Source organism: Caretta caretta, chromosome 6 (assembly GCF_965140235.1).
Source record: "Caretta caretta isolate rCarCar2 chromosome 6, rCarCar1.hap1, whole genome shotgun sequence".
Classification (NCBI taxonomy): domain Eukaryota; kingdom Metazoa; phylum Chordata; order Testudines; family Cheloniidae; genus Caretta; species Caretta caretta.
This window is the reverse complement of record NC_134211.1, coordinates 71,616,593-71,644,292: the sequence shown is the minus strand read 5'-3', so window position 1 is coordinate 71,644,292 and position 27,700 is coordinate 71,616,593. Positions and strand designations below refer to the sequence as shown.

Below are 27,700 nucleotides of genomic sequence, written 5' to 3'. Positions count from 1 at the left end.
CCCTTGCTGCCAAGAAGGCCAATGGCATTTTGTGATGTATAAGTAGGGGCATTGCCAGCAGATCGAGGGACGTGATCGTTCCCCTCTATTCCTCATCTGGAGTACTGTGTCCAGTTTTGGGCCCCACACTACAAGAAGGATGTGGAAAAATTGGAAAACGTCCAGAGGAGGGCAACAAAAATGATTAGGGGACTGGAACACATGACGTATGAGGATCGTCTGAGGGAACTGGGATCGTTTAGTCTGCGGAAGAGAAGAATGAGGGGGGATTTGATAGCTGCATTCAGCTACCTGAAAGGGGGTTCCAAAGAGGATGGATCTAGACTGTTCTCAGTGGTAGTTGATGACAGAACAAGGAGTAACGGTCTCAAGTTGCAGTGGGGGAGGTTTAGGTTGGATATGAGGAAAAACTTTTTCACTAGGAGGGTGGTGAAACACTGGAATGCGTTACCTAGGGAGGTGGTGGAATCTCCTTCCTTAGATATTTTTTAAGGTCAGGCTTGACAAAGCCCTGGCTGGGATGATTTAGTTGGGGATTGGTCCTGCTTTGAGCAGGGGGTTGGACTAGATGACCTCCGGAGGTCCCTTCCAACCCTGATATTCTATGATTCTATGTACAGACAATTAGAAGAGATATTCCGATACCAAGGAGAAGGGCACCATATAAGCATTGCGACAGATCAGATCAAATAGAATATCTGGGTTGTGAGCTCTCTGGGGCAGCGACTGTCTTTCCGTTTTGTGTTGGTGCAGCACATAGCACTATGGAGCCCAAATACTGTGGTAATACAAAATGGAGCCCAAATACTGTGGTAATACAAAATGGAGCCCAAATACTGTGGTAATACAAAACAACAAGTAATAATAATGATCAAACTTGCATTTGGTCAGAATTTAATATCACTGCTCTTAAAAAAGTCCCATGAGATCTTTAGGAACTAGTGGTTGCCAGGACCACAATTTTTTTTAATATCACACTGGGGAAGGATGCCAACTAGGTAACCAGTACCACTTCTTGCAGCGTGTAAGTGTTCCTTGGGGATCTCCCATCCTAGTACTGACCGAGTCATGCTTAGGCCCTGATCCTGCAATGAGCTCCATGCAGGCAGACCCCCTGACCCCAAACAGAGCCTCATTGACATTAATGGGCTCCCCTGTGGGCACAGAGATCTGACTGCATAGAGCTCATTTCATGATCAGGACCTAGGCTGTAAGATGCGATGGGATCAAAAGGAACAGGAGAGAAACTAGTGAGGGAAAAGATAGCTAAACTCGTTCGCTAAAAGGTACCTCCCATTCTGTTTCAACATATTTTCATTCATGTCAAGATTGAACATGAAGTCCATCAGTAACAGTCATACTTTGTCAATGATGCTGTAACAGTCCTTCCTAAAGACCCACAATTTGCAAGCCAGTCCTGCAAAATTTTCCGAATCGGCCGTTTTTTATCGTTTTTATTTTTGCAGGTGAATGAAATATTCTTTCTTCATTATCATCAATCATCCAGTGGCAGGTAAGCAGATTTTGCACCGAGGAAGGTACATTTTATAGCAATTTTGCAAGACTGGTTAATCTGAATTCAGTGTCGCTCTCAACAGACTCTCTGTTCTGAGTGTACTGGGTGGGTAGGCTATGTGTTTGCAGAGTGGTGGGCATGTTGCCTTTTTCAGGGTGGGATCAGTGTATTGTGTGCCTTGAAATATACACCTTTAACTTTTAAATTCACGTAAATGGATAACAGCAGAGCCGCATTCCAGGAAAGCCATTGCGAATTCAGATTTTTTTAGAAGGCAAATCAGAACTGAAAAAGATCTGTTAGGTCATCTAGTTCTTCCCATGGTTGTGCAAGATTGTTCCCTATTGTATATTTGTCAGTGTTTTGTCCAGTTTGAAATGAATCTAGCAATGGGGCTTCCACCATTTCCCTAGGGAGATTATTCCAGTCTGATAGATGTTTCTGCCAGAAAAGTTTTGCTGTTATTCAGCCTATTTTTGGGTGATGGGGAAGGGTGCTCAGTTTCATCAAAATACTTGGGGGAAGTAAATGGAAATCCACACCCGCCCCACTCAGAAAAAACATAGCAACCGAACAAAAACAACTTGTCCACAGAAATGCAGAGCAGCATTTTGAGCCCTGACACTGATTCTCTGGGGAGCACTGATTGTACGTCCAAACGTGGTCAGCATTTTCTTACTAGCTGCTGGTCTGAGCCAGTCGATAACAAGGGTATGTGCCCATTCCTGAGCTGCTGGAAAGAATGCAGGCTGCGCTGCCACTTAGGATGAAAAGTGGCTACACTTCACCCTACCCGGAATAAAGCTCTTCCGGGGAACCAAGGCACCCGTATGTCACAGTGTCTAGAGCAGGGAGTTGTAAATGGATTTGGCAGAACAAGTGTGCAGTGTGCTATGAATCAGAAAGCAGAGCCTGATGCCTCAGAGACAGAGAGAGAGCACTGTAAAGAAAGACCTCTTTCTATTAAAAATGAAAATGTAACAAAAGGCGGCAAGGGAAGCAAGAGGCAATGTGCTTCAGTTACATGGCAATGTCTCATTCTGTCCCCCCCACTCCTAACACACACCCCCATTATGCAACTCATCAGTGCTTGAGAGCACCTCTTGTCTCAGGAATCATCTTTCTGTGCACATCTTTCCCTGCAGACTTTCACAATCAGCTGTTTCTGAAGTGAGAGAGCTCAGAAGGGAGTGATGGTGAGAGAGAGAGAGAGAAGGTGGGGGAAGGGAAAAGGAAGAGGGACAGGCCCCTAAACTAGCATTTTTCTATGAAATACAGTGCACCAGCTCTCTAAGAAATATTCTCTGCCTCTGATCTGACAGCTGTAGCTGAAAGCCCCCCGACTCCCAGTACCAGGATGAGTAATGTCCAGCATTACCTGGCTTTATGGGTTTTTTCCTCCCAATGCTCCCACCCTTCTGGATAAGAACAACATCCTAAGCCAGCGACGGCAAACTGCCCCAGTGATCGGTACATGAAATCCGGCATACGAAATCCACTCCCCTCCCTCCCACGCATCTCAGATCATTTTAGATACACAGCTGTTGGCAACAAACAACCCCCCAAAACAACAACAACAAAATGAGAGTGAGCGCAAGTCACTTCTTGGCTTTTTTTTTAAAGAGAAATGAATCCCCCCACTCCCCTCCCAGTAACAACAAAGGCAGCACTCACAGATCGCTGCATTTTGGACCTCGGCGGTGAAGCCTGGTGGATTCCAAAGCAGAGCTAAAAGAGGAGAGTCATCAGACGGCCTTTCTCAGCACTGGTTGCACAGCATACAAGATCATGTTTTGATTACAAAAGCCTTGTCTGGGCTCCCAGCCAAGAGCACGGGCTGCCTAATATACCAAGCACAGACAGGGTATTTGAGTGCCTGTGTCCTCCTCTCAATCTCACTCTCTTTTTTAAAAGAAACACTCCCCTTCCCCCCCATGACTTCCTTTAACTCACAGATGCCAGAACCCCAAATGGGAAAGTGTAAACCGTGGCGAACAGTGAAAAATGGATTTGCAAACAGCCTGACTTCACTCCGCGGCTGTTCACAGTGGTCATGTTATTTGGTTTGCATGGTTATTTGGATGACTGGCAGCCTGGCCATGAAAATGTTCATGGATCCTGAGTGTTTCATCAATTCTAGCATGAATGACCCTTCATCTGAAAACTTGTATCAAAGGCACCTTATTCTGTATTTGCTTTTTGATATTTTCCTGTTTAAATGTTTCATTCATCTAATCAGGTAGCAGAGACAATACCATGTGGCGTATGTGGCCAAGCATACAGCATGAATAACAAATAGGAAACAGCTAAGATGAATGGTTCTTGAGCAAACCACAGGGTCAAAACTGTTCATCCAAACAATCCAGCGAATAGTCATAAATAACTAATACATTTGCTGAAATCAGGATTGGTTCCTAAATGATTTGCAAGCAGCAAAAGGCCTACATTTGCTAGGCATATTCTTAGCAATGAATAATTTGACTACCTCTTAAGATAAGCTACTAAGAAGATAGAAGAGATGGGGAGAGCAAAGGCACGAATCTTTCCTGATCACATTTTCTCTTGATAGGAATAGTTGTTTTAGTTTATTAGCATCCTCAAAGTGACCTCCCTGTGAAACACGGAGAAAAGGTCAGGGGCATTGTGATAATGATGGAAAAGGTTTGCCACTTCCCAACTCACATATTGGCAGTAGCAGGTGGATGGATACAGTGCATTTGTGCTCTGACCCAACTTTTCCATTACAGACACCCTCATGTCGATACTTAGGAGGTCTCCCCCCATCCCCATTCTTGTTTGCCTATGCTGAAAACATTATTTCAGCTTCTTGTCCTGGTCCTGCTCTGCTCTCCTTTAGCATAGCCAGCCTGTCCTCTCTCTCACCCTCTGAATGATCTTGCCCTTGCTGAAGTCCTTGCAGGCTAACAAGAGAAAGAAACACAGGCATTGTTTTGGTGTCCACAATATCTCCACATGACAGGTCATAGCCAAAAGGTGCTTGCGTCCTTTGATGGAGAGGCCCCAGCACTAACATCCTCTTCGTCTCCAACAACTTCCTCACACACGTTGTTGAGTGGTTCACTGCATCACAAAGACACAGACATGATTAGGTCACAGTGTGTTATTGTCTTATGCTCACCTGGAGCATGGTCCAAAACCCATTGAAGTCAATGGAAAGACTACCATTGATTTTAATGGGCTTTGGATCAGGCTCATAGTCTGTGCAGAGTCATCATAACTATCTTGGATCAGAGCCCAGGCCAGCGTGGAGCTGGCAGAGTGACTTAGTGACAGTGCTTTGGGGGAAGGATTGCTTCATAGTGCCCAGTGGCAAACCTTATGGATGAGAAAGGGAATCCCCTACAGTCCGCAGCAGGGAGGATGGTGCCTTTGAAATGAGGCTTCATGAAGCAGGAGAGCAAATGGAGGGATCTGGAGGAGTTGCACAAGACACTGTTGGGGGAAAGGAGGCAAGAAGCCATGGGTGCCCTGCGAGCCATCTGGCTGAAGACACTGAGATGACTGAATGAGAGAAACTGAAGATGACTCAAATGCTTGTGTTTACGCAGAGAACTACCTTAATAACTGCTGACATTTTGATAGAAGCTTTCATCCCGAAGGATCCCCAGAAGAGTTTGCAAACTGTTCACAAGGACCTTCACCTCACCAAGGGCTGAAATGCACCCACCTCTAAAGCAAAATGTGACAGCTGTTTAACAGCACACAACAACTCTACATAGCTGTTTAAGTCTGGAAGTGAATCTTATGTCTTTGTGAAACAGCAACAGTGTTTTCAGAAGGCAGAATCTAATTCTCCAAAGGGGGATTTGGCCGAGACACCTGAGTTAACACGCCTGCTCTTATCAAAAGTGTCAGGAGAGCTTTAATGAACATGAATGGACAAGAGGTCAGTTTTATGTCTTTGGTCTGATTCTGGGCTCTGTTGAGGCCCCTTTCTGGTGGCTGAGGTGCTTAACTAGTTTTTGAGGAACACCCCAGTGAAGGGGCAGTGAGTGGCTGGCATAGATGGCTGTAGGTTGGTCACAGAGCCGCTAGTGCACAGGCATGCTGGGAGGTAACTGAGGGTGGAAAAGGAAGTGACTGCCGAGCAGTGTCTATGGGCTGCTACTGAAAGTTACAGCAGTCCCTGGAGCTGCTCTGACTTTTTCCAGAGGCTGGGCCAGCTCTCAGAACAGCCCTGAATCCTACAGGTGCCAATGGGGCATTAAACTATTTTTGCCCCTCTCCCAGGCTGTGCCATTTGTGCTGCACCTCCAGGGATACACAGCACAAAGTCTGACCCAACATCCCTAAGTCTGCACCTTCAGCAGTCAGGTCCCCCTATAGTTCCATGCAGGAGTACTGATCCACATCCACAGCAAAGCACTCTGCCTGCTGAATCATCAACGCTGCTTCCAACAGCTCCTGTGTCAGTTGGAGCTCTCAGTTGCTGGGCGGCACTGAGATACACATGGGGGAAGACGAGAGCTGAGTGTGAGAGTCTGGGACTGCACTGCCTAGGGAAGGAAGTTAGGGTTGTGGCATTACCATACTGCAACTGCTATTGCCAAATAGTACCTTTCTCTAACCATGCAATGTATTTTCCTTGCTAACATTTTGACCTAGACAGCAATAGGTTCTAGCAGGTGCATAAGGCTGATTTACTAACTGAAAAAAAATTGTGTTCAGCCCTTTTGGAGAAACACTAAGGGTTTGTCTACATGGGGGATTTAACCTGAAGCTTTTTGCTATGCATCAGGTAACATGCAGTGTGGAAGTCACACCAAGAGTGTACACACAGAGCGCCTGGTTCCATCTTTCAATTCAAAGTGAGTGTGCACACTGTCAGCTTGCTGTGTGCTACGGGCATGGCATTCTTGGAGGGTATCCCAGACTCCTTTGCTTCGGTGCTGAGCAGTGTGCATCCTGGAGTTTTCCATTATGAATTTTGGGAAGCCAGGCAGATTCAAATTTTTTTTAAAATTCCATGTTTGCACTGTCACCACCCTGTACTTCCCTTTTGGGCAGACTAGCGCCATTTTTGCTTTGCTTTTGGCCGGCATGGATCCAACAATAGTCTGGGTTGCTATGCTGGCAACTGCAAATACTCAGAGACTGCTTGAATTCGGCTTTGGTCTTCACCCATCGCACCACCAAACAGACAGGCGTAGTTTGACTTCTATATTTGGAGGGGGCGGCTCCAGTCAGCCCAATGGGGCCGCACATGGGGGAGGGAGGGCAAATTCCACACCTGCCCGAGGCTTGCAGTTTGGGGGGGGCAATGCCCTCCCGCCCCTCCAAACTACACCCATGCAAGCAGATGACGTGGTGGCGGCAGAGGGGAAGGCAGTACTGTCGGATGGAGAGGGAAAAAGACAGGAAGCTCTCCCAAGAGAACGTGGCATGGCCAAGGAGAGCATGGCGGTTGCCAGGGAAAGCATCACCATGACCAAAGAGAGCATGGAAAGAGACAGGCAGATGTAGAGGCAACTCATGGGTGCAATACTAAGCCAAAACGCTCTGCCGCAAAGCATGCTGTTGGTAGGGCAGCAGGCACTGCCATCCTGTCAGCCAGGACCCAGCCAGTTCTTCAGACCTTGGGCAATAAAGGCTACTGAAAATACCAGCAACTCCTCCCTGCTGTACCCCCACAGCAATACACCCAGGTGCCACTCCCTTCACAGACCCAACCTCTGGGCACAGGGAACAGTTGCACCTGGGAGCCCAGCTCTTTTGAGCCTTCCAACACCGCATGTAACTTCAAGCCACACGACTCAACCCCAGAAGTACCCACAAACAAGAAGGGGCAGAGTCCCCCTATACTTTTGTTCTGCACTGTTGCACTTTCAGTCGTGGCTTCACTGTTGTTTTAATTAAAGGTTTCTTTACCATTGTTAGTTAATAGATTCTTTTTAAAATGTATTGTTTCATACTAAAAATTGTTTTGTTATTGGTTCAGTTGAAACTCTTTTTTGTTTGTTACATATTTGCTGTTTAATAACAAAATGATAAAAATTCATTGCTAATGAGTCAGCACTGCATTAAACACAGAAAACCCTTAAAAGTGAAATAAATCATAGGGTTTCACAAAAATATGTCGGCAGAGACACACGGTAAATGAAGCATTACCACAACGTTTCACTTCCACCACCCAGAAACCAGAGTGCCCAGTTCACATTCCATCCCAGCCTCATCCCCCGCCCTAGGTTAACACTGGATGGACAGCTGCACATTTTCAGGCCTGAGACTCCAAATCAGAACAATAGGCATCCCTGGCAATATTATCCTGGCTGTTTCCATTTTCTGTGGGATGCGATGCTGGCTGCTTGAACTTCTGAGCATGTGTCTGCCCCTCAGCCTCCCACCCAGCAATTTGGGCTTTCTCCCTTACTCTCACAAATATTGTGCAGAAGGCAGCTATAATAGTTGGAATGAGGTTTTTTTTCTGCTGTTTGCAACCTATTCCATAAACAGCATCACCTTCCTAACAGCCAAATGCACGCTCCACTATCATTGTGCAATTGCTGAGTCGGTAGCTAAAAATGGCCTTCCTTCTGCCCAACCAGCCTGTGAATGGCTTCATTAACCAGGGAAGCAGAAGATAAACCAGGTCTCCCAGGATAATCGGAGCAACCTCCACACCTTTAATGTCTGGAGTGATCACTGGGGCAAACAGTCCTTTCTCCATGAATGTAACCAGAACTGACTCCCAAAAGATCCTAGCATTGTGGGCCCTTCCAGGCTACCCTGAATTTATGTCCATAAACTTGCCGTAGTTGTCAACCAGCCCTTGGAGCACCGTGGAGAAATACCCCTTTCTGTTTATAAATTCTGTGACTTAGGGAAGGGGCAAATTATAGGCACATGCCCAGTAAAGTTTGAAAACCCCATGCTTGCAAAACCATCAATAATCTCCTGTTAAGCTTTTTAACCCAGTATCACAGTACCTTTTCGATGGCATGACACACCTGCATGACAATAGCTCCAACAGTTGATCTCCCTACACCAGATTGGCTGGCTACAACCAACAGCATGCAAGGGTGGCCAACTTCCAGATGACAATGGCAACCCACTTGTCCTTGGACATGGAGTACTGCATGTTGGTACACTGCTGCTGCAGCTCCAGGGTCAGTTCAGCACAGATCTCAAAAAAGGTTGCCTTCCTCAGCCTGAAATTCTCTCGCCACTGCTGGTCATCCGAGGTCTGCAGAACAATCCTTTCCCACCGATCCATGCTGGTTTTCTGAGCCCAGAAATGGTCCTGCACAGTGTGTAGCTTATCCAGGAGTCAGTCCCTAGCATCCACCACACGGTAAACTCCTCTTTTTTATTTTCCTCATCCTGCTTCCTCCACTGCTGAATCTCCTCTTGTTGATAGAGGCCCTGTCCTTGAGGGCCTGGCTGTTGCGGCTGTGGGAGTATGAAAAAACACAGTCAGTTATTGTTCATATTTCAGATAGGCTATGATAGCATTTTTATATGCATTTGTGACTCTACCTCCCTGAAATTCTTCCCAGTCTTGGGGGAATCTCAGAGCTGGTAAGTGGTGTGCACACTGGGGTTTTTGTCTGTGCAGTACATGCTGTTGGTTTTGCCATGGTGCCTTGGAGGCTGGGGGCAGGAGGGGAGGGAGAGGAGAAGGAGGGGAAATAACATTCCTGGTTTGGCTTTGCAGCTTTGTTGGGCGTTGGAGGAGCATATATATTGGTGTTGAAGGGTCAAAGGGGCACACAGAGGGGAGAGCTGGGTAGTAACCCCTTCTAGGCTGTCCTAACTCTTGATGATGTTACACTGAGGTGGGTGACTAGGAAGCAGAGCATGGCTTTATTCAAAAAGGCAAAGGGCAGACCAGCAAGATACGCTGTGAAGTTACTCACCAAGATGGTCCCTCCAGGAGTGCTGCAGGAATGGAAGGGAGCTGTGAGCTATACAGGGGCGCATCACCATGTGTCTATATGCCATAATATCCAGACAAAAATGGAGAAATGTCTGTGTGTTAGATTCTGCTTTATTTCCCCTGCAGACGTGGAGAAAGCGCAGAGCAAAACAGATAGGGTTTGGCAATGACTGTCACATCTTTTCCTGTCAGAATGCTTGTTACAGGGCAATAACGGGGAGCAGTACTTTTTGTACCTTTATAGGCCTGTAATGTCCATGTGTCCTCATGTCCACTGAGAATACTAACTCAACGTCTTTTCCTGTAACCGCTATCTCCATAAACTGTTGAATTTTGCACAAATGAATGTTTTCATTATTTGAATCTGCTGCAGGAGGGGGGCGAGGTGGGATGGAGGCAGTGGCTCCACCATGTTGCCAGGTGCCTTTTTGAGATGGCCAACAGGGGCTGCGGAGAGGGAAGGGGTTTGTTAGGCAGGAGAGATGAGGGGAGGAGAAAGGTAGATGGGCATTTGCCCTCTGTGGCATGGGCCTGCAAACAGTCCATGGTAAGGGCTCTAGCATGTGACAGAGGCCTATCACTCGGGCGGAGCAGTTGCCAACTTGGAAATGTGTATGGGGGTGGCGGGCGTGAGTAGATAGCATGGGCCAAGGGAGGTGGGGGCTGGAGATTCAGAAAGGCTCCTAGCTCTTATCTGCCTAAAATGGATGTGGCCATGGGACACCCGTAACAGAAGCTAGCATGGCAGTACAGCACAATAATAATTAATTGTAAAGATACGTACTTACCTGCCAAAGTTCCCTCCAGAGAATCTGCCTCTTGGATCCTGGCCTGGGTTTCTGGCGGGGGCTCGCGCTCCGTTGTTGAAGGGCAGAAATTATGTTGGCTTTCTACCTGGCCAGTGTCAGGGGCCTGAGTCCCAAAGAGATCTTGGCTCTCAGGGGACAGCTTTTTGCTGGTTTCCTCATGCTCATCCTCCAATGAGCCTTGGGAGGAGGTGAGGAGCAGGCAGGTGGTTCCACAGTCTTTCAGGGCTGGGTGGTTGTGTAGTGGTGCAAAATCCAGTCCAGTTCCTCAAAAAATGGACAGGATACTTGTCCCCTGCTGAATTTTTCCTCTCATCCCTGGTTTTAATATGGGTCCTCCCGAGCTGCTTGCTTTTTATCCAGCATTATTTGGTGTCCTGGTCATGACTCCTCTTGGATGTCTGCTTTGCAATGTTCACAAAGAGATCTTTATTCCCATGGCTGGCTACAAGAGCTTGCTGCACCAGTGCTTCACCCAGATGGTGATGCACAGCTTCACGTGGCTGCACGAGACATGTTGTGGGGCTTCTGGAGTACTATCGCAGCAGTGCCCATGCACTGAAATCCCTGAACACATGGGCAAAATCTGTTCCCACACCAGTTTTTAAATAGAAGAGGGGATATCCTGGCAACTTGATACCATGGTGAGAGAGGGCACACAGGTAAACAGACAGGTCAGTAATTATTGCCTTCAAAGCAGCGTGGGATGGCCATTGGAGGCATACCAAAGTGATGCACAGCAACATTGTGTGCACACAAACAATAAACCAGACTAATTTGATTCACAGCAAACTTAGTCCACTTTGCAAGAGGACTCCAGAGTTTGCGATAAATGCAGTTAGTGTGCTGTAATGGATTGCCTTGTGTGCATGCAAGCTTTTTCAAAACAAGTTAAATTGACTTAACGCAGATTAAATCCCTTGTGTAGACAAGCCCTGACCCTGTTCCAAATTTGACAGCAAGTTACATAGCCTCCCACAAATTCCCCTCTCTCTAGCTCATGCAAAGAAGACTAACTGAAGGGAGCATAAATCTTTACTATACTGACTTCAAACTATATAACCCTTTCTATTTTCCACATACAGATGCATTATTAGCTCTCCTTTATCAACTCTTCCTTATGCTAACACAGTGTCACAGTTCACAGGCTGTTGAGGGGCACCTCCTACTGGATGGGCACTGAAAAGTCCTCAGGGCATCCCCCATCTGCCTAAGTTAGAGTCTTTGTGACACAAATTATGTTAGATAGTCTTTTTTGGGGTTGATGGGATGGAGCTTTTGGCTCCCACTCCCCTAGTCCCTTAGGCCTGTCCTCAGATTGTCTAACCCTGAAAGGGTAGAGGGAAGCAGCATCAACCACTTAAACAGCTTGCCTCAGAGTTTGCCAAACTTGTCCTACCCAGCTACCATAGCAGAGTCATTGTCTAATTGTAAGCACAGGGACGGATGGTAAATAGCCTTCCTGAGGGCAGCTCCCCTGAAGCGGAATCTCCTTTGGGAGCTGTAGAGCCACTATCTGCTCTCTCCCAGAGCTGACCACGAACTGCTGGAAACTGCCTGTTTTTATGTCCTTATTCCACCCTTGACATGATTGACAAGTGTGGAGGGGTGGGGCCAACCTTGCCCACAGCAGCTCTTTAAGCCCTTCTTCACCAGTGCAGGGTCTATACACACAGCTTTAGCTTGAAATTCTCCATCCTTTTTCTGTTCCATTCTGTGAAGCTCCTTAAAAGCTTCTTACTTTAACATCTCCTCTTTTCCTGACTCCAATCCCCCACCATGCCTGGCTTCCACTTCCTGAATGACCACTTTTTAATCACCAGCCGGTAACAAGCATTCCATAGCGAATCTAAACTAGGGACTAGACTCTCTGTTCCGACTCAGCTACACTTGGCTCAGAAATGGAAGTAGTGAATGAAGGTGGCATTAAACTGTCTTTGTGCTTCCCCTTTTCCCAGTCCTGCGGGGCCTGCCTGACTCTGCGCTGTCTGGGGAAGCGTCTGATGCTGGGAGGAGTCACTGGTGACCAGTTCTGCCATTTCCAGTGGCTCACAAGAGCAGCAATGTGATGAAGAATTGGGCCCTGGTGGTATTGATAATGCGTTCCTCAGAGTGAGTTTCTTGTGTATACCCAGGAGCCAGAAAATCTTCAAAGGATTTTTACAGAAAATCCAGAACACCTTGCCCCCGTTATCCATTGACTCAAGGAATCGTAGGAATTAGAGTTGGAAAAAACCTGCTCCTTCAAGAGGAGGTCTACTTTTGTTCAAAAATATTTTCATTAATCTAAATTCTGCCCTGTTTAGAATATTTTCCAGAGGAAGCTCTCTGCTGTTTTACTGTATCACACACACCCAGACTGGAACATCCAAAACTGAGATTGCACAAAACTCCACTCAATATTCCACTCAAGTGCAACCTCCAGCACACCTCTTAAAATGACAGCTCCCGCTTTGATATACTTTTATCAATGGACAATGCTCAATTGCACCATTTACTGGTAGAAATGCCAACTAGAGATTTACAACAATAACCAATTATGACACACCATCTACATTCACTTCTGGGTCTAAAATAAAGGTTTTTTTACAGTCTGGAAGCCATTTAAGCAATTAGCAACCAATTCCACAATGCTCACATTCTCCAGTAGTTGAAATGAGTACTGTCACCTCATTCAACAATTATCAGCTCAGCTATTATAATAATGACAGCAATCCAGCTCCTCAGTGCACAGCAGTAACATGCTTACATGTGTGGGTGGGTGTTTTCTAGTTTTTTAAACACAGTCCTTAGACCTGGGGTTTGTCCATTTCTGCCAGGGCTCCAGATAAAACAGGCAAAGGGAATAAATGTTCAAAAAGGAAAGACATGCAAAGGAAATAAAGAAAACAGATTTGAACCCAGAAGGGCTGAAAGATTGTCTGGTTTTGTTCATTTCAGTGGGTTTCATTTTTACTTGTGTTTTACATTAGAAATTTAGGTCTTTCCTACTCTTTTTTTCCTGGGAAACTCTATGGTTTCTGGAGAACTGATAAGATTGTGACATCAGCGATAACCATGCCAGTGAAGCCTAGTTAACTAAGAGGGGAAGTATTTATGTGGACTATTTAAACTCTGTGTTCCTTGTTTCGGTTCATACTTATTCAATTCAAAAACTTGAGAGAAAAAATATCTTTCTTACAGATTCAACATTCCGGTCCCTTCAGGTCAAGGCTGAGAAAGCTCACATATCTCTGATCTCCAATGAGTCTTCTGGTACAACTAGGGAAGGCCAGACTTAACATGCTTGATACTTCTGCAAAATACAAACATTCTCTCCCCCCCCCCACACCTCATGAACAATAAAGACAAAACAACCAGCTTTTCCTGCTTTCTTTACACATTAAGGAGAACAAAAGAAAAATGTGATGGGGTGTAGAAATCCCACACTGGGTTAATGACAGGCTGTGGATGCAATCAGCCCTGCCCTGTTGCCTGCACTAGGTGTCAAGGCTGGAGGGAGGAGCTAAAAGGACTGAATCTGGCTTAGTTGAGGACTGGCTGGGGAAGGACAGTAGATTTCTGGCTCTCACTCTGAGAACGAAGGCTGGCTGGAGCCAGGGAGCTGAGTTGGGCTGCTGGGGGACAGAACCTCCCTGAAGGAAGGTACTGTTTCCTTAGCACAGAGCGCAGCTGAACGCAGATTAAGTTGAACAAGTGGAACTGTATTCAACCCTGAGCACTGCCTACTCCCCACATTCTCTGTTTCCACTGGTGTCCTATCAATAACAGTCCATCCAGGGCATATGGGTCCTTGACTCCAATTCCAATTCTCATGTTATTGGTACATCTGTAACTGGGAGCCTCAGGAAGTGGGGAAGGAAAGCTGGAGGAATTGAATTGGCCCAGGATTCTCCATGCTGGTGGAGAGGCCTGTGGGGATCAGGGAGGCTCCTGCTGGGCCAGGGACTGCCTAGAGAAAACTCTCCTGTAGCAGAACCAGCTGGGCAGTGGAGAGAGCTAAGACGATCTGCAGTGAGCCTGGGAGAGAGGCTTAGAGACTGTGATGCTGATACACAATGAGCTGGGCGAGAGGCTGTAGGAAAGGCTAAAACCAGTGAAAGTAGGCAGTGGTCCAGGAAGGCAGCAAGGGATCTGCATTTACTGGGTCTTGGTTGCCTATTAAAGGGGTCCTGTACTGGAACTCAGAGGAGAGGGAAGGCCTGGGCTCCCCCCTGGCTTGGCGAGGAAGATGGCTTAGAAATCCCCCTGATCCAAGGGGTAAGGACTGTTGAGACCCCCTGACCCAAGGGGTAGGGACTAGCATGTCTGGAGTGAGGCTGGAGTTCCAATGTGAAATTGTCAGACTATTGTTTGTTGGTCTGTTGACTTATGCCGGAAGGGCCGAGTCACAAGAACAGGTGGACAATCAGCAGGCCTACATTGCTGTTTGGAGGTACTGAGGGGAAGGCTTTGCAATACCTTGCCCAGCCATAGAGGTGCATTCTGGTAGTAAGTCATGCTCTTACAAAAACAAATCCAAACAGGGCACAAAACTCCTTTTCCCCCTCACAGAATGCCTTTTTGTGACACTGTCACTAAACCTACTCTGAAATTTATAAACATAGGTCATCAAGCCCTGGGCTGTGTAAGTTTCCATTACAGTCCACCCACACTCTAGAAGAGAGGAGGCTGATCCCTTATGGGCTCAGTCAGCACTAACCAGACACACCTGTAAGGCTTGCTCTACCTGGAAGGAGGAAGCTTGAAAAGGAAAAGCCAGAAAGGTGTGGTGGTTAGGGGGAAGGCTGCTGTACCTCGGAGACTGCTGGCTACAGGGACAATTCAACAAAGTGGAAGACAGTTGCAGACCCTGCTGCCCCTGAGACTGTATGGACCAGGTGGCCAAAAGGAAGGGGTGGAGGCAGAACCTAAACCGGATCAAAGACACTAAAACCTGCAGACAAGCTGAACCCCATTAAGGTTACCAAAAGACTGCCTAAGAGACTGACCATCTTTGTCTTTTACATTTGTTCTTCCTCTGCCTGGGAGGGAAAAGAACCTTTTTGTTTCTGTTTTTGCCCACTCATCACAAGTTCACATAGCTCAGGATATGGGAACCCTCCCATCTTAGCAGTTTTTAGTTTACTTCATACTAATATTTTAATATATATATGGGGATGCCAGTCTCTGACAATATTCTGCAAAATACTCTAGGGAGCATCACATGCAATGTTATGAATGATGAGCTATTTCCCCATCATGTGTATTGCCATTATGATCAGCTTGCCATAACATCAGTCTGCCACATAGTCTTTGACCCAGAGTGAACTTTATTTTATCTCACTAAACAACTTAATATTGACTTAATCATACAACTACAGAGCTTGGCTCTCTGATGGATAATACTGAGACAAATTATAAAATAATTAAAAAGTGCATTTCACCATTCTTGTCCATCTATTTGTAGTGGCTCCTAGGTAGTGTGATGAAATGAAAGGGAGTTGCTTCTCATAGAACAGAAGCTGTCCATGGCAGAGTCTCCAGGGATACTGGGGTGGGGCTAGAAGGAGCACACTGGCAGCAATGAAGGCTGTCACAGGTATTGTGTTAAACTAGGTTAGGCCTTGCCTATGCTGGGGTTTGCAGCCATCAGTGGCTAGCCATAGTGTAGCTGCATTAGTGGTGCAAACCCCTAGTGCAAAGAGGCAAAGCAGGGTTTTGTACCAGAGCAGCTCACCCCTGTTTGAAACCACTGAAGATCACAGCTTATTACGGTGTTGCCTGTTTACAGTAGGCACTTGCATGGGTGCAGCTACACCAGTCCACACCAGGAGCAATCCCTAGTGTAGACAAGGCCTTAGTCTCTGCACAGAAGCTGTGTGCCCGTTTGGGAGGATTCTACCTCCTACCCTTCATTTCACTGTGAATCCCCCCAGTGTCCAGCTTTTTGGGGACTGGATTTGCCCCCATGTTTGATTGAATGCACTAACTCTTGCATCTGCTCTTTTGCATCTCAGCTGATCGCTGTGCTCACGTGTCTCATGTCTATTGAAATGTGTGATTGTGGTAACATGTTGCAATGGCGCGTTTATAAAGAATTGCTAATAGCACAGATCTCTTGACTTGTCAGACTTCCAGATGTGCGCAGCACGGCCAAATGCAGATGGAGCAATCTCATGCAATAGCCAAGCCCTCATATAAAGCACATAGCTCAATACCCAGCTGTCAGAAGGACTCCGCACTGATAAGTTCGTCTGGACTCACCAGATGGGGCACCTGCCAAGGGAGGTTCTTTCTCTCTTTTGTGTAAATAGCACTTGGGTTGACAGCCTGGGTGACTGACCTCTGCACACAGGCAATGTACAGCGCAGGTAGCAGCAACGGAAGCTTCCCGCCTACCGAATGCCCTTAGCCCTGACATAGGAGGGAGAAAATAGCTCACACACAATTGCCTACAACTCAGCCTTTCTGCTTCGATTGCCTATTAGTGCCAGTCATGGTAGTGGTTTTGTGCCATGGTTACTTGTCCATAGGAAACTGGAAAGAGACCAGCTCATTTCACACAAGCCACCACAGGGCTGTTCAGATGGGAACAACTATCAGTTGTTATTACCGCCTGGTCTAGGTTCAAAAAAAGGATCTAGAGGTGACAAGCTCTGTATCTTTTTTCCTGCCCCCTGAGCCATCCATCTCCCCAAGCAGCCTCACTTGAACAATTTATCTTCACCTTTGTAATTTGGAATTCTTCCCTCATGGCATTGCAGCAAATCTAAGAGAGCAGATTCTGATCTCAGTTACATTGGCATAAATCTGGAATGAAGACACTCCATTAATTTCAGGGGTGTCACTCTGGATTTACACTGGATTGATTCAGTTTGCACTCAGATATCTCATACCTGGCTGTGCCCTTCAGGAGGGATTTGGGTGAGCTGAGGGAGCTGGCTTGGGGAATAGGTACAGAAAAGGCCTTCCAAGCACAGCAACTGGCCTAGAAGAAAACATGGAGATGCTTGTGAAAGAAGGAGATGAAAGGGATATTGAGGCTGGTGATTATTGCTGAATTGGTTCATTCTTTAATATTTAATTAATTCTTGGGGCAGGGCGGGAAGGTTGGATGGATGTTCAGCTTGAAATGCTGCCGAAATCTGTTGCCCAGCTGGCCTGAAGACTATGTTCAACTGGCAGAGACCTCATGAAAGTGCAGATTACTTGCAAAGCAGCAGAATAGAAATCATGAATCATGGGGCTTATTTAAAAATCCTGCTCTCTGTCACTGGTGAAAACACCCCTCTCCCTCCCTTTCCCAGTGAACATTAGGATTTCAGATACACTGAGCTGGATTCTCCTCTCATTTATACTGGTCAGTGCAGTTACCTTAGCATGAGGCAAGAATCAGGCTCATTCTTTTCAAGTGAGATATTATTTCTAGATATTTTAAACAGAAGTTGGTGCAATTATCACACACAAATGCAGATCTAAGGCTCTGTTTCCACCAAAGGCCCAGTCCAGCAAATTATTAGGAATGTGGGTAACGACTCACGAGAGGGAGTGTCCCAGCAAGAGTGCTGCAGGTTTGTGCCTAGAAAAGCACTATCCCTCCCTCAGCCCCCCCCCCCCCACACTCTCCGTGCTCAATAGGATGTAAATACTGTGCCATCCCAAAGGAGGGTGAAACCTTCTGTCCTCAGCGGCCTGGCCAGCTCTGTGGACCAGTCAATATGGAGAGGAAGTGAGGCCATGTCTCTGCCTCCACTTCAAGCCAACTAGGATGGTTTGCATCCCAGGGGCACAGAGTGGGAGCATTCCTTGTGTTCCCTCCACCTGTGCTCCAGCAAGGGACGGTCTGGCCTACAGGAAGGTAACACCTAGTGTGTGAAGGCTGTAGCTGTGAAGCACTGCTTGCCTGCAACTGAGGGACCCCCACCACCACTAGTACCTTTATAGGTAGCTATCTAGATTGACAGATATCTGTCTCAGAAGACACACAAAGCACTAGTTCCACAATGGTTGGAGGGACTGCAGGTGTGGACACGCTGGACTGGTTTACACAATGCAAACTGCTCAGTGTGGACACAGTGAACCAGGAACAAACACTTCTCATAGTAATAATATTTAGTTGGAACATTTAACCTTGAAACAAGACAGCTCTTCAGTCCAGATGGGTATATTGTGTCCTCTCCAGACACAGTGCAAAATCCACTATTCACTGATGACACCGATAGGGGTGCCAGTTAACAGATGATATCACAGAAAAGGTCAATTCAATTCTGCCCATAAGAGCCAGGCCTCACAAACACACAACCTGGCATTACCTACTGCAACTAGATTGCAAATATATATACACACTCAGCGGAACCCATTTGAACTCTGCTGTAGCAAAACTCTGTTCATAAAGGATTTGAATGAAGGTTCCAAATGGTTTCAATGCATTGCAATCTGCAAGCTTCAGTTCCAGGAATACTGAACCTCTGCTTAGAGTGAAGTCATTCTGGGAGAGAAATAACTTTGCTACATGTGTGTGGATCCCATTTAAGTCATGTGATGGGATTAAAATATGTGTTCTCATCCTCATATGACAAGGCAGCTATATCCATGTTTTATCCAGGTACAAACGCTATTGGTAACACTTCAATCTGGATCCCCCTTTTGGAACAGGTCTTATGGGTCTACATTTTGCCACATTTGAAGAGAATTAGATGACATGGTAGTAAAAATGCCTGTGCCTTATCTGTGCTAAAGCTTCCTCAATTTGTTCGACTGCTGGTACGTGAATTACTATGATTTTTTACCTAGTGTAGACAAGGTCATGGAGATAGAGCTTCCAGTTATTTTCCTGAGTAGCTCAGCAGCACTGACATACTCTAACCACCAGAGGGAGGTAAAGGAATAGGAAATCTCTGACAGCAATACAGCTCCTAAAAGGCCACTGACTAATCTGCATACCTGTTTATTCTGCAGTTTAGAGGGTGCAGGGGAGCCCCTCCAGGGTTGGCCCTAGGGAAAATGGTGCCCAGGGCACACTTGTATTTTGGCGTTCCAGCCCCCATTGCCCATGCCCCACCCCCAGCTCTCCATCACCCCTGGTCCCCACCTGCTCCCCAGGCTTCCCACCCACTCAGGGCCCCACTGCCTCCCCCCAGTGCTTAATTTTATTGAACAAGGTGTTGGGGCTCAGCTCCAGCAAGCCCCGGCGCAAATTAAGCACTGGCTGGGTGGCTGGAGAGTGGCGGGTGCTGGCTGCATGCCTAGCTCTGAAGGCAGTGCTGCCGCCAGCAGCAGCGGAGAAGTACGGGTGGCATGGTGTATCGTGTATTGCCACCCTTACTTTGTGCTGCACTGTGAACCCTTCACCCCTAACCCTTGCACCTCCCTCCTGTGCCCCTAACTCCTGCACTCCTCATCAGCGCCTACGTAGGACAACTGACCTGGGTGCACGGAGCAGCTGACACTGCTGCTCGCTCCCCCCATCTAGTCTATGTAAGGGGAGGGCAGGAGCTCAGCAGCTCCTGATGCTCGCTTCACAGCACAAGCCAGGTGGGGAAAGTGACCTAGATGCATGGAGCACTTGGTGTTGCTCCTCGCTCCCCCACTCACAGCCTCTTAGGCGGGAGTGCAGAGGAACGTTGGGGGGCAAGAAGTATCTGTGGGTCACAGTTTCCCCCCCATTCCTCTGCTGGAAGGAAGCAGGCAGAAAGCTGGGTGCCCCTCCACGCATCAGCTCTGTGAGTTTGCTGCACTCCCCTGTCAGCCAGCAGTGTGCATCTCTGCACTGCTGCACAGTGCCCTGGGCAGTCGCCTGGGTGGCCTACCCCTAAAGCCGACCCTGAGCCTCTCCCTAGTGTAATGATATCTGATGTTGTCTATAAAGGTGATGGCGGGAGGAAGACAGACTACAAAACACTTGTTGCAGACCAGTTCCCTGTAACAACACCTAGGTCTGGGCTCTAGCCCTATCTGTCAGAGCCATTCTTTACCCCAGTGGCTACAGAGTTGAGTGTTTTTTTTCAAGGAGCTATCCTCCTGGGGAAGGGAAGAGATGATTTATAAGCCTTCTGTCATGCAAGAAACGTATACCGCACAGCTGCGTGACCTCTTTGTAACACGCCCCCAAACCAGTAGTTCCATTATGAAAGAGAGATGGGCTTGAGCAGTTGGGCTTTATCTTTCTGACAGTCTAAATCTGAGTCTGTGATAATCTGTGTGCTGGGTTTTTTAAAATTTGTACCAGGAAGCCGGGCTGGATGGGGGCTGGGGAAGATTCTAGGTAGAAGCTCCGCAATAAGCCAAGAGAGACAGGATGATAGTGGTGCCCCAGCGCTGCTCGAGTTAAGATTGCGTCATGACATCCGTTTCAAGGTGGACCTTGACGGATTTCTAAGTCCTCTGAAAGCGACGCACTTAGTCCTGTTTCTTTACAATTTGGTGTCTCAGGCAGAAGCAGGGTAGAGTTTGTGACCCAAATAGGGGTTATTGGAGCCAGGGGTTCCAGAGATATGATCTCTGAAAAAAATTGCCATTTTAGAAAAAGTTTCTAGGTGCTTTTTGTGGCAGTGGTGTGGTTTGGTTTGGTTTGGTTTTTTTGCCCAGAGCTAGAGATCAGACTGTTGACGTAATGTGAGTCAAAATGGTCTCACTCACAGAAAAACAACTAGAGGGTTTCTATTCCCACCATTTTATATGCTTTAAAGCTCAACTCATGTAAATGTTCTAGAATCTGAATGGTTACCCTGATTGCTTGACATTTGGTGTGCCTCATGGGGGTGCAAAGAGGCATTAGTGATCCAAATTTGGGATTCTTTGACTGAAATGTTCCTGAATTACACTACCCCTCCCCCTCCAAAAAAAACCACCCAGTTTCCTTTAGTTGCCTTGTACTGTAAAACTGAGAGGTTCTAATGACTGGATGAATCACAGGCCCTGTTCTCACCCTTTAATTAACAGAACTAAGGATAAATTAATCACAAGCCCCCATCTAAGACAAAAGGAGTTTGGGACTGAGCGGATGGAGGTTGCTGCAATTTGTGAATCACAGGTGACAGTTTCATTTTGCGGGGACTGTAATCAAAGTATTTTGGGGGAAACACTAGAGATGTGAAAGCTTCCTGAGAGGGGAGGAGCGTTAGGGGATGGAGTAGTGGGTGGGTGGGGGGGAGGCTACTGTGAGGGAGATAACTGGGGATGGGTGGCAGGGGAGACAAGTGAGGTTGGGGGCTCAGGTGAGGGATACATAGCACCCCCAGGTCTGCCACTGCACCTCAACTACCCTGTACCTCAAACTTCCTGCATCCCCCAGCTCTACAAGTGCACCCCAAGCACCCTGCACCCTAATCTTTCTGCACCCCTGTAACACAGGAACCTCTTGGTGCCAACTGGCAGAGGGCCCCGGAGGTGCATGGGGGTCTACAGGAATCCTTTGGGTCAGATGTATGCATTCTAAGTGTATCTAAGGGTGGTGTTTGAGATCTCTACGAAGAACCAACAGCTTACTGGTTATTATAATCACTGTGAAGCATAAGCACAGATGATATTTAAGAAATTATGCCTCTGTACTTAAAATTATGTTCTTAAGGTATGTGAGTTAAGGTAGGTCACCAGAAGGTGATAAATATGCTCCTATCAGATAGGAGGAAGAGACGCTTATTTCTCTCTGGCTGGTCATATGTGCATTGTCTGCTTCAAGACAGAGGCCTATCTGCAAACTGCGAAATCCACAAGAAAGAGGCACGTAGGAAAAAAATAACCAGCCAGGGGCCATTCTGTTTCTGAGTAAATACAATGGTTTTGGGGGAGTATAACTGGGGGCATAAGGAGATACCATGGATCTTTTCCATTGAGGGAGCAAGCCAAAGTGGCTTGTCTCGTGAACGGAAGGTCACAGCCAAGCCTGGCTGTAATACGTTGGAAGGATTTTGAGTGAGCTTTACCCTATGAGACTTGGCAGTAACTAGTAACTTGGCAAATTCACATGCAACCAAGAAAAAATATTTCTTACCCAGTTCTAGATAATACTAATATTTAGCTCTTTTCCTCTTCAACATGCTTTACAAAATGAAAGAATAAATCTCACAACACCCCCATAAAGCAAGCAAGGCCATTTGTCCTAATGTGCTGCATTGAAAACAAGTATGTGGCACTGACCCTGGAATTATGCAGCATTGGTCCTACAAACTCTCTCCCCCTCATTGCCCCCATTCCAATCAGTATGGCATCCCTTGTGTTACTTATTTTTATAATAAATTCCTATTATTTTACTCCTCCCCATTTTCAGCTTTCAGGATGCTGCAGAGACTTCTGTTGAAACCTCAGACACAACAACAGGAGGTGGAATACCCTTGTCCACGGAGACTGACATAGAAGAGCTTATGCAACCAATAACTGAGGTGAGTGAGGAGGAGGGGGTTGTGGATAGGACTGGACAGCCAACTGCATCCATCCTTCAACCAGCCAGAGACAGGCAGCTAGACAATCCTTTGGGAGGTGAGTTGTGAGTGAGAAGTGAGTAATGGACAATAGACATACAGACACTAGGGATCAGGTGAGCAATGTGACATTTATTAGATTATGGGGCCTTTGCATCAATCAGTGTTAGCAGACTAGAGAGTGACATCACCATGTGCTTAGTAGGACATGGGGGCGGCGAGGAGTGGCTGCTTTTTTGGATAGTTGCCACCGTGTTAAGACATATTGACAGTGGCAGATGCAGAACAGTCAGGCTGTTCCTCCTCTTTACAGAAGGCAGGACATCTTGCTAGCCTATGGGTAACAGTAGAAAATTATTTAGATTTAGGGGAGTGAGTTTTCTGAGCAGACTTAAGAGGAGCAGGGGCGGGCAGGCGGGTGTTGATAGAAAGGCATCTCCTGTTTGCTTTTGTGGGAGTATCATGACTGAGTTTGGTTTAGGTTTTGCCCACCGACTACATAGCCACACGTCTCCCGGCCGTTGCATGCTAACCCCAGCCTCTGTGGTTACTCCCTGTTCATGACACTGACTGCAGAACAGATGAGGTGGGTGAAGTAATATATATTATTGGGCTAACTTCTACTGGTGAAAGAGACAAGCTTTTGAGCTTACTCAGAGCTCTTCTTCACAGAAATGGGCCCCACAAAGTTACCTCACACACCTTGTCTCTCTAATATCCTGGGACCACCGCGACTACACCACCACTGCAGATAACCTCAGAACTGACAGCTGTTTAGACACAAAAAAACTTATGCTCTAATAAAATGGTTATGGACTGTTTCTTTAGCTGCCTTTTTCAAAGAAAGCCATTTTGAATACAGGTTTCAGAGTAACAGCCGTGTTAGTCTGTATTCTGCATCCGATGAAGTGAGCTGTAGCTCACGAAAGCTCATGCTCAAATAAATTGGTTAGTCTCTAAGGTGCCACAAGTACTCCTTTTCTTTATTTTGAATACATTATCCCCATAGTACCCATAATGGGGGTGTACTGGCCCTTTAAGATTAAAGAGAGCCGGAAGACCCCATTCCAGGTGTTGGAATAAACAAAGTCCCAGAAAATGGCCTGGTAACTGAAGAGAGGACACAGTCCTGGGGAATCAGGAATTGGTTTGGGGATGGGGGGAGGGGGCGGTGGCAAGACACTATTCCTTTAAGGATCTGGGATCAGGAGCCCCATAGTGCAAGGTAAGGCAGGGCTCCCCTCTCTTCCAGGCAGTTGGGAGGAGCTCTCTGGAGGAGGGCAATATATAGAATGCCTTCTGTCTCAGAAGAAGGGAAGGATATCAATTCTTCTGGGTTAAGCCATATATCCCAGCCTCTGAGAGATACTATAAACGTCAAAGGTTTGGGCATTTGGTGGCTGTCTGTAAGGGGAAAAGAAGGTGAGGTAAACATAGAGGAGAACTCTCCTATGGAAAGAATGGAACTAAAATGCAGCAATTGTGGGGAAAAACAAGTGTGGCATACAAAGGCTGTGTGGCACTAGAATGAGCTAGAGAGATACAGAAAATTAAAACTATCCCTCAAATATCCTATGCAGAAGATACCAAAAGACATTCACAGTAGAAAGTGGAGAAGGAGGAAAACACCAGTAAGGAAAAATAGCTACTGGTACAACAAAACACAGTTCAAGGCAGGGAAGATAATATAAGGGGAATAGAAGACAATGTACTGCTTATAGACAAAGAAATGTATAGCATTTATGATAGAAGTGATTAATTGCATTTTATAGACACAGAAGAAGGCTGAAAGGATAAAAATTACAACGTGGCAGAAAAGTATTTACATATAGACAATCTCTTGCTAGACCACATTCATGCAATTTTAAATGAAGGTACTATGTAGTTTAAACAACGTAGTTCTAACAATTTTTTGCTGGAATACACATAGTTTAATAACACATGGCCAGAAATTAAAGAAAACTGTTTTTGAAATGGAAAACAAACCTGATGCGATATGTGCATAAGACACATGGTTAGTGAGAAGACTTATTTCCGGAACACGATGTAATCAGATGTGACAGAGACATAATATGAGGAGGAGGTGTCTGTATATTTATAAAGAAAGGTCTTCGTTACATTGAAATAGTCGTACAGAACTTACATTTTGAGTACAACTGTTGAGATTCCTTTGCAGAATAATAATACCTTGAAATGAATCTATAATATTTACAACCCATGTAAAAAAAACTAGACAATCTACAACTGGCAGTGTTAGTTAAGGGTTTCAAAAACCCATGTAGTATTTGTTGAGACCTTAATAGCTATAATTGTAACCCTTCTGCCAGGTGGAGCGAGCAGCAGCCAGGGCCGAGTTCAATATCTAGGGCTTCCTTTTCAACAATATAACACAAAACCAGCCCAAGCCCCCACCCCGTAACCTGGGAAAATGACACACCACCCCTGGGCGCCTCTGAGAGGCAATACTTCCCCTCTCACAAGCACAGAGTCTGAGTGTAGAAAATAAACTTTTAATGAAAGGAGAGAAGCCACCCGACATTAATTAGGGAAAATGCTGCAAGCAGGATTCATAAACGTAAAACTGTGAGCAGGATGTCCACCCCAGAGCGCATGGGGCAGAGTCTTCTACCTCATGATCCTGAGTTCTACAACCAAAAGTTCCTGTACAGTGCCCCCCCTCTGCTCCCTCACCGTACCCCACTCACGGTGGTTGTCCTTGGTCAGTGAGGATCCAGGATTCAGAGGTGCATCTGTGTGAGTTCACCTCCCACCCAACGAAGGGGGCTCCTGGCTTGCTCCACCATCTTAGCACTTGCTCTCGCTGGCCACCCCGCCAGGCACTGTTCCTCACTGCCCCGCCAGCTCACCGCCTCCCGCGGGCCGACTGCTCACCACTTTCACCAGCCGCTTCCGCCAGTCACCTTCTGGAAAGTAATGGAGAATTATCCAGTTTTCCTGGCAGCGTGTTCTAATTGTGTGTTCCTTCTGTTCTACAGCACCCCTTTGGTTCTAGAAATCTGCTTTCTCTCTCCTAAATCATAGTAATGCACCTGTGTGTCTTTCCACCTTTCATCAATATCTTATTCTGGTAAGCTCACCTTTTGCAGAAACACCTTTAATGGGTGTGGTGGGCTGTGCAGAACTGTGCATGTATATAAATGTATGTAAATACATACATAAATACATCTTGCCCTCTTCTTGTTCAGGTAAGTAATCATCTTTAAGTAATCATCTGTGTGTAAATCACTGCGTATATGCATGTGTGTACATTTATAACATAGAAATCTAAGAGAAAATACCAAGAAATCTGAATCTTTCTATGTTTATATGACTGAGTGTGAATTATCAATACAGCACATGCTCCTACAAACCAGAAAAACAAATCTGAAAAACAGCAATATTGCTTTAAACCATGCTATAAGTAGACAGCGTGAGCCTCTGATAAGAATGTGCATCTGTGCATATCCAAGCAATTGAACCCATCAATGAGAGCTGAAGATACTCAGCAACTTGAAAAACAGAACACTTCTATTTAGGAGATTAAACAATAAGATCTAGGCTCTTCAGACACCAGCTCTGAAATGTTTGGCATGTGTTCACCTTTATGAAGGTGGCTCTTTGTATGAATGAGTCTGATTCAGCTCCTGGTGTTCAAGCTATGACTGCAATGCATTACCATGTGTATATTCAACACCTCTGAAGTTGCAAAGGGTGAATGGTACTGCAGTAAAATGAGCCTCGTGCAGAGGAGGTGAAGCGTAGATTATGTAATGAGCTCACACATCTGCAGCCATGCAGGGACTGTTCCTCAGGGTCAGGTAGCCAAATATGAATAGTGTCACTTCAGATCTACATTGGGAAAGGTTGCCAGTTTAGTTATGCTGGTAGAGCTGTACCATCAAACCCTCCAAGTGTAGATGCAGCTTATACCAACAAAGAAGTGCTTTTATGAGTGTAGCTTATACCAGTCCCTTAAGCAAAAATAAGCTATGCCAGTATAACTGCATCTACACTAGGGCTTTTGCTGGTATAGATATGTCATTTAAAAAAATCACACCCCTAACCAACACTACTGTATCAGCAATATTTTCTAGTACAGACCTGAACTGAGTGGCTGGGGCAAGAAAGAGTTTATTAAGGCAAAGGATACATGATTGTAACACTGGTAGAACTTGGCAAATAATGGATTTTTTTTGGTTGTCTGGCAATTCTGAAAAATCCAAAAATAAATTCATTTAGCATGAACCCCTCAACAATTTTTACAAAGTCCTTGGCATATCGAAAAGTTAAAACCAAAATGATTTGTTCAGCCTGAAGCAAAATATTTTTTATTTCAAGCATTTTTAAAATGTTTTGATTGCTTTTTATTAAAGGAAATCTTTCAATAAAAGTTGTTTGGAACAAAAAAATTTCAACATTTCATGTTGAAAATGTCAAAATGAAACACTGACTTTTTTTCAGAATCTTTTTGTCTGAAACAATTTGGCAAAACTGACATGAATTTGTGAAACATTTCACTGTTGCCAAAAAAAAGTTTGGCGCTAAAGACTTTTGCCCACCTCTAGTCACTGGCTCCATCCTGGCAGCTGGCATTGAGTTTTTTGTGTCTGCATATATAGCTCTGTTTGATTTTGTGTGTCAGCATGGCTTTGTCTGTCTTTGCATGTCATGCATGCCTGTGCGTGGGGATTTGTACTCCAGTTTGCCTCCGTATTAGGATAGGCACTTCTCTGTGTACATTTGTCTATCAGTGCCAGTTACTGGACTTGATGAAATTACTGGGTGAAATACAATGCTCAGGGTTATACAGAGGGTCAGATGAGATTATCATAATGGTTCCTTCGGACTTTAAAATATGTGAATCTATATTCATATACAGCTTTGTGGGTATTTATCCAAATTGGTGTGTCTCTGTGTGTATGTGCCTGTCTGGTCATATATCATTTAGGGGGGAGGGGTGCACGTGCCCGGGGTAGGGGTGTTGTTTTTGTTTTTTAATGTTTTTTTTTTAAGTTGAATTTTTATTTATTAGGCAGACAGTACAAAGAGATTCACTTAGATTTCTGACTCTGTGCTTGTG

The 27,700-nt window shown here is 45.9% G+C and overlaps 1 protein-coding gene and 1 long non-coding RNA gene across 9 annotated transcripts in view; one reads left to right on the top strand and one right to left on the bottom strand.

Annotated features, from left to right (window-relative positions):
- Positions 1 to 27,700, bottom strand: part of CCDC9B (coiled-coil domain containing 9B) — a 147,806-nt gene that overhangs the window by 109,201 nt on the left and 10,905 nt on the right. The window contains exons 1-3 of one of the 8 annotated variants that reach the window (XM_075129703.1): positions 9,650 to 9,848; positions 9,394 to 9,533; positions 8,464 to 8,926 (exon numbers count right to left, since the gene is read on the bottom strand). In XM_075129703.1, the coding sequence (XP_074985804.1) occupies positions 8,464 to 8,550 (87 nt within the window). In that variant the 5' untranslated portion in view covers positions 8,551 to 8,926; positions 9,394 to 9,533; positions 9,650 to 9,848. Of the gene's footprint in view, positions 1 to 2,894; positions 2,927 to 3,190; positions 3,442 to 8,463; positions 8,927 to 9,393; positions 9,534 to 9,649; positions 9,849 to 24,606; positions 24,708 to 25,316; positions 25,545 to 27,700 lie in introns of those variants that run through there. The other 7 variants (XM_075129704.1, XM_075129706.1, XM_075129705.1 and 4 more) reach the window with 7 other exon arrangements.
- LOC142072546 (uncharacterized) lies at positions 9,038 to 13,579 on the top strand. Its single transcript, XR_012668973.1, has 3 exons — positions 9,038 to 9,055; positions 12,178 to 12,331; positions 13,403 to 13,579. It is a non-coding gene; the product is annotated as an uncharacterized LOC142072546 (long non-coding RNA).